The 7,460-nt window shown below is 39.3% G+C and overlaps 1 protein-coding gene across 1 annotated transcript; it reads left to right on the top strand.

Annotated features, from left to right (window-relative positions):
• Nucleotides 1-5,917: 5,917 nt before the first annotated feature.
• On the top strand, nucleotides 5,918-6,592 carry CLDN17 (claudin 17; the record flags this gene model as incomplete). Its single annotated transcript, XM_081301816.1, has 1 exon — nucleotides 5,918-6,592. The coding sequence occupies one exon, from the start codon at nucleotides 5,918-5,920 to the stop codon at nucleotides 6,590-6,592; it is 675 nt and encodes a 224-aa protein (XP_081157942.1).
• Between the last annotated feature and the right edge of the window lie 868 nt (nucleotides 6,593-7,460).

Genomic DNA, 7,460 nt, shown 5'->3' with positions numbered 1-7,460 from the left:
AATATTTCCTGGGCAACTACTATGGATCAGGGAATCAATATTATTGAGAAGCTAATGATAAACACATTGGACATAGTCTCAGTTCTCACAGCATCTGTTACCCATATGGGAGACTACTAAATAAATACAGATAGAAATGGTATTTATCTAGAACTTGTGAAAAAAGGGTATAGATGAAAATGCATAGTACTAAAGGTAAAAACAATAACAGGAATGGAAATGGCATTGAAGAAATGATCCGAGAATTCAGAAAAAGTTTTTCCCATGACTAGATTTGGATCAAAATCCAGAGAAAAATGAATGACTGTTAAATGAACGAGATGCATGTGTCCAGGGGGCTCAGGGGAATTAAGAAAATGCTTTCTGTAGAGGAAAGAGCAAGTTTGAAAATCAGTGATGGGATAAATAATCATAGAGTAGAAATGCGTATTCAAGTGTGTGCGTGCGTGTTACTCATGTGTGAATGTTTCATCTTCTACATAATGTGAATCCATTTCTGCTTCCATATTGTAGCTCTTCTAACTCAGCTTCCATCCAGTTAAAGTCTTTTGACTCATTTATACTTGTTAAAACCTGAACTGGCCACTGGGGGAGACCTCTCATCTCCTTCAAAGTTGATATACAGCAAATTAGAAGAATGTCTCAACATTTTCAGGTGTGGAAGAACTCTGCAAATGGGAGAGAAGTCTGGTGAGATGTGATGCGTCAAGTGTCCCCATTTCCCCATAATGATGTGATTCTTGCACTTCTATTCACTTAAAGCTGATGCTGCAAGAAAAACTGACACATTTTTACAGAGAAGTCAAAAAGTCTTCAACCTAAATTAGATTGCCAAAGACCTAAGTACAAGTACCAGGAGGACAGGTGGCAGAGTAAGTCAGCTGTCTTTATTGTCAGATTCCTCTTACTGATCATGGTCTAATAATAGGTCATATGTGGACAGGATGGACTCCCACATATCCACACAGTCCAGATTGTCCCCCTGAGATCCAAAACATCCAATTCCATATATATTTTAATTAGAAAGATTGACAGACAACTCGGACTCACATTTTAAAACTGAACTAACTCTTGATCTTTTTTTCTAAAAGGTCACTCATCCTTATCCTCAGTAAACACCCAGTGTATACGTGATGCTGATTTCAATGATATGACAGTCATCTCTGATGCCTTTCTCTACCTCTAGTCCACCGTCACATTTACCACTTGATACATGATGCATCTGATCCTCCACATGGTTAGTCCCCTAACCCAGCTTTCATGGTCTCTCACCTGGACTATTACCATAACCTTCTAGACAGTTTCTTCATATTTACTTTGGTTCCTTTCCATACTGTTTTGGTGCTTTGGTGATTGTTGTCTCAATGTGGACTTGAGGTTTCATAGTGTCAGTTCCATGCTTGAAATCTTTAACTGTCTTTGCACAGACCTTAGGAGGTTATTGATGGTTCACATGGCCTACCTTTGCAGCCTCTTCTCTGTTCTCACTCTCCGGTTGCTCAAGGTTTTCTGTTTGCACTGCACTCAGTGCCTTCACCCAGACAGTCTGTCTTGCCTGGAATGCTCCCCATCCTATAATCAAAGTGGAGATCATTTCTGTTAATGCTCTATTCCTTATATTTCTATGCTTATCTTTAAATTTTTAATGACATGCATTATGGTGATAATTTGTTTAATATTTACCACATTCATTAAAATGTAAAGTTTTTGAGAACATGAAATATAGTCATGGTCATGAGCTAAGATTTAAAGTTGTTTAAAGTTGGCCAGGGGCCACATTCATTGAGAGAGAAAGAGAGAGAGAGAGAGAGAGAAAGAGAGAGAGAGATAGAGAAAGAGAGAGAGAGAATCTTAAGCTATTCTGATTTTGTCTTGGAGACAGTGGAGAATTACTGAAAATTTCTATGTAAATTAGTAATGTTTACATTTGGGCTCAGCAAGGTCTTTTTGATTTCTTGGTGGGATATGGATCAGAAAGGCATAAACTGGAGGCCAGAAGATTAGCTAAGTCATTGTTGAAATGATTCAGATGGAACTATTGAAGAACTGAATTATGGCACAGCAATGCCAGAAGAGGAAATGTATCTAATGAACTAGAATAATGTGTCCATCAGTGATATGGTTCCCTGGGAAGCTGGTTGTAAGGTAGAGACCAGTGCATTATGTTTTTAATGGGATCAACACCTGAGGGGGAAAGAAGGGAAGGAAGATGACTGATCATGGAGAGAAGTCTAGTCATGGTGTAGACCCAATGAAGGCCCTGCTGGATCTGGAATCACCTCTTAGACTTAACCTATAGTTGGGCTATCAGGATGGATCTTTATAACCCAATATCCATCAGTCACCAGATGGGGATTGACTCCATGAATGGAGAATGATTTGAACAGATATTTGTTTTCAGGCAACATCTGAAGGAGGCTGATGCAGCTGGACAGGGAAACTTAGTGCAACATCACAGTGTCTACCCCAGGCTCCTTTTTGATTGAAGAGACACTGAGAAATAAAAAATAAAATGAACAGAGAATAATGAATAGAGAGAGGCCTGGGCTAAAGGTAAGAGTTTCCTAAGTTGTAGCCTTGCAAGAAGTAGTGGACACAGGGGCCACGCATCAGACTCTGTATAGACAGTGTGTGAGTAAGAAGAATACTGAAATATATGTGGAACCCTGGAGGAAACAAACATGGTTAAGGACATTTATTGAAAAAAAAAGTCTGATAATGAGTAGGTAGAGAAATAATGGACACGCTAATATAATAAAGCAAATAAGACAAATATTGAAGAACTGAATTATGGTGCTGCAATGCAAACCTTTTCTGAGTGTTTGCTTAGGACAGGTACTTTACACACAATCCATAAATTAGATCTTCAGTCTTATTAGGTTATTATTATTATTATTATTAACCTTACAATTTCACAAGGTTCAAAAACATACTCAAGATGAATGATTAAAACATCAAGTGAAGACTGAATCTCTCCCAAAGCACATGTTCTTTACTGCCCCATAAAAAGACAGGCACTGGTGATCACTTTTACAGAAAGTTCCTATAAGAAAAAAATATGGAAGCATTATTTAGAGGCTTGAGTTAAAATGTCCAGGAAGTCTGTAGCATTTCTAGTAAAGTGTTCATGGTGGCAGAGTTCAACATGTGAAGCAATGAAAAGTGGTGTGAGTAGACCAAAAGATACACAGGGTACATAGCAGCGAGTGCAGACATGGGATTTCAAAATGGATTGCAATTCAGTAGATTTATTTTATTTTTAAAAGAAATATTTATTCATTCATTTGTTTGTTGTGAGGCTGAAGATTGAACCCAGGGTTGCTTTACCAATGAGCTACACCCTCTGTACCCCATCCCACTTTTTTCCTTCTTTTATGAAGTGCTTGGTATCAAACCCAGGGCCTTACACATGCCAGGCAACAGCTTTACATTCCCAGCTCCTTTACCCTTTTTATTTCTTTTATTTTGAGAGGCTGCCCTCAAACTTGCTATCCTCCTGCCTCAACCTCTCACTGGGATTATAGACATTCACCCCCTATGTCCAGATAATGTTTTTATTTTCTGAAGAACAATTCAGAAATAGGGAGAGGGCATATGTACAACAAGGGAGGGAAAGACTGGTGGATTCAGGGCAGCAGAAGCGGTAGAAGGGGATGAGAGTCACAGAGAGGCTGGAGAGGAAAGCAAATTCTCCCTCTAAGTGTAAAAGAGAAAAAGTCAAGATGGCTCTGACAATTGACTGGTTGTGAGGGGCAAAAGCTAACACTCTTGAGTTATTATGTTCCTCCGATGGTTCTTATATTCAGGATATACCTCCATAGTCTAAGTAGACATACGCCCTGACTTGTGTTACCAGATATCCTTACTGGTGGAAAATCAAACAATTGAAAAAGAAGAGCAAACTGGAAACTTCCAGGATAGAGTAAAGATGGGACTAAAAATGAGATGGAACTAGGAAGAGGAACTAGATCGGGGAAGAGCAGCAGGAAACCCTAAGTCAGAGTAAGGTTGGGAAACTCTGGTAGGGCGGGAACAGTGAAGGCTGTGACTCAGAAGTCCAGAACTCAGGGCCAAGGAACCCTCAGGCATCCTGAGCTGCTGTAGGGAGCTTTCTGCAGAAAAGTCTTCTATTTTCTGGGTGATTGCTTTCCTCAGAGAGGGTGTTCCCAAACCATCCATGTTGAATATGCAATGGTCCCCATGATTCTTTTTTTTTTTTTTTAAAGAGAGAGTGAGAGAGGATTGAGAGTGAGAGAGAGAATTTTTAATATTTATTTTTTAGTTCTCGGCGGACACAACATCTTTGTTGGTATGTGGTGCTGAGGATCGAACCCGGGCCGCACGCATGCCAGGCGAGCGCGCTACCGCTTGAGCCACATCCCCAGCCCCCCCCCCCATAATTCTTAATAAGTGGGCTTTCTAAATATAGGTAGTACTGGACCACTCATTCACTCTTTGACCTGCGACTGAAGGAAATGGAGGACATTTGTAATCTACAATGTCATCCAGGTAAAGAATATTCCATGTGCTTGTTTTTGAGTAGTTTCTATTCTTAGGGCAGATTCCTGTGGGATGTAGAAGAGATAAGCCCAAGCTTTCCAGACAAAGCCCCCAATCTCTGGGTGGTGGTAGGTAAGGGGTAGTCAAGGATGCCAACTTCACTCTTGAATTTTGAAATAATCTCAATTGAGTTTTTCCCCCTTTGAGAAGTATTTGAAAAACCATAAAAGGGGCAGTGTTAAATTTTGTATTTAGTTCTCTTTGTGTGAAAAAGTTTGGAAAAGGCATCTCTCCCTCCTGGTTCTGAATCAGACTAAACAGATGGGGACAAGTACAGTGGGCTGGAGGGTTTGTCCCTGGGTTGGGCAGCACACAGCTAACTTCAGCTGAGCACCCTCCATACCTAATGTTCTGCATCTGGCAAATAAGCAGCTTGAGATTTGCAACCTTGAAGACACATTCCAACTCTAAAAAGTCTCTATGATCTGAATTTTAAGTATCATAGTCCATCTAAAATTCTATTTTTGCATTGTTCCCCAAAATAAAATATACAAATGTGATGTATTTCAAGTTGTCATTAAAGAAACAGCTAATGAAAATTTATACTCTAACCATGTTTCTACATAGGGAGAGGTGTTACTTAACATTAATAGAATAATTGATAGTCAATTCAAACCAATTATGAGGTGTTTTGTTTCTTTTTTTTTTTCCTTTCTGGATCTGAAGAACACAAATTGTGCAATTTAAATTTCTTGCTTAAGACTCCATCTAAGTATGAATGGTTTCAGTAGAAGACTTGAAACTCTTACCTAAGTACTTCTCCCTGTCTAGAAGCCTTTATTAAATCCAGAGTTGACTAACCATATTAAGGAAAGGTGGCTTAAACTAGAAAAAGCAATAGACAATCTGAAGTCTAAAGTGTTTTTCAATTGCTCCCAGAAGAACTGGTAAGGTTTTAGCATTATCTTCAGTCTGGCTTAACATTTGTACTTATACTTTCCTATCAGAGTGGTTTTTAGACAGGAGATTTTCGGCTCTGTAATTAGCAATTCACACTGGAACCATTGACATTTAATGAAAGCATTGCTAAGACAATAATAATATGAGAAATACTAAAGTTGAATACAGTATTTCTTGACACACCTCTGGATACCTTCTGATTGGATGAGACACAATTATATATGAGGAGTGAATAATTCATACAGAAATGAGTATGTGTGTACAGCAGGCATTTACAGCAGGTCCTTCTAGTTAGATCAAGTTCAGCTGTAGCTGCTGATTTGGAGCCAAATGAAATGGGCAGCAACCCTAAAGAATATCATCAGAGACTGCTCTAGACTCAAAGAGCTCTCCACGTTCTGCATCTTGGGCATCTTTTTCTGCTGTTCTTGATTGGACCAGTTTCAGAATAAAGACAATGGCATTTTATCCACTGCAAATTGCTGGGCTGGTTCTCGGGTTCCTCGGCATGGTCGGGACTCTTGCCACAACGCTTCTGCCTCAGTGGAGAGTGTCAGCTTTCATTGGCAGCAACATCATTGTCTTTGAGAGGCTCTGGGAAGGGCTCTGGATGAACTGCATCCGACAAGTCAAGGTCAGGCTGCAGTGCAAGTTCTATAATTCCTTGTTGGCTCTCCCACCTGTCTTGGAAGCAGCTCGGGCACTCATGTGTGTGGCTGTTGCTCTCTCTTTGATTGCTCTACTTATTGGCATCTGTGGCATGAAGCAGATCCAATGCACCACTTCTAACGAGAGGGTCAAAGCTTACCTTCTGGGAACTTCAGGAGTCCTCTTTATCCTGACGGGCATCTTCGTTTTGATTCCAGTGTGCTGGACAGCCCATATCATCATCAGGGATTTCTATGACCCAACCATCAACACAGGTCAGAAAAGAGAGCTGGGAGCTGCCCTTTTCCTAGGCTGGGCGAGTTCTGCTGTCCTCTTCATTGGCGGGGGTCTGCTCTGTGGATTCTGCTGCTGTAACAGAACAAAAAAATGGAACAGATATCCAGCCCCAGCTTTCGGCGCGCGACCAACAGATAAGCGAAGGAATGTGAGAGTGCATAGTAAGACCTCCACCAGTTATGTCTAATATTTGCTTTTAGCAGCAGCTATGGATTATGATTGATGTGCTTTACAAAGTTCTGACACAACCTGTAAGTATTCCAGGCAGGAGAACTTGCTGTAGGACTAGACTGAAATTGAGATGAAGATTTTAATTTTTCACCGGAGGCAGTCATGCAAATTATATATGTAGACATTTTCATCTCCTGTATATTAAGTTTATTTGCTATTATTGGACTCAATCCCCACTCCAATTTGTGTGGTCAAAAATCAAGTATATGTTCAATCATCTATATGCAATGATGGACTACTTTTTTGACTATCATATATTTTCTGATAAGAAGTCTAAAATTGTCATTGATACTTCACAGCAATAAAACATACACATATTTTTAAATATAGCATTGTTTTCTCAAAGTTATTTCTTATACCTACAGTAAAAGCTAAGTAATGTTATTTTTAAGCAATCATTCTGGAAAAATTGTATTTATCAAATAGTAATTTGGGTTGAATTTACCAAACTATGGAAATGCCTATTCAATACAAAAGGTTTTTTTTTAATTATTATTATTCTTTTAGGAAACTCACACTAAATTAAACACTTTTAAGGATAAGGGGGGCTATGATTTATCTTAAGACATGTAAGAAGATGGAATTCAAAGTTTCTAATGTCTACAGGTAAACCTACTTAGAAATAAACATTCAGAAGAAGATAATTCATAAATGAAAAGTAGTAGTATCATAGCTTTGATTGCCACCTTCAAGCAAAGAGAAGTATCTCTGGATGAGCCATGTCGGAAGACCAGCACAAATCTCTTCAAGAGGATACACAGCATGACTGGTGAATTTAGGGTTAGGTCAAAGGGAATGGTTTCTATGCCTTGATTTACTTGTTA

Source organism: Spermophilus citellus (assembly GCF_964194105.1).
Source record: "Spermophilus citellus genome assembly, chromosome: 7".
Lineage (NCBI taxonomy): Eukaryota > Metazoa > Chordata > Mammalia > Rodentia > Sciuridae > Spermophilus > Spermophilus citellus.
The sequence above is the reverse complement of the archived record's forward strand: the minus strand, read 5'-3'. Positions and strand labels throughout refer to the sequence as shown.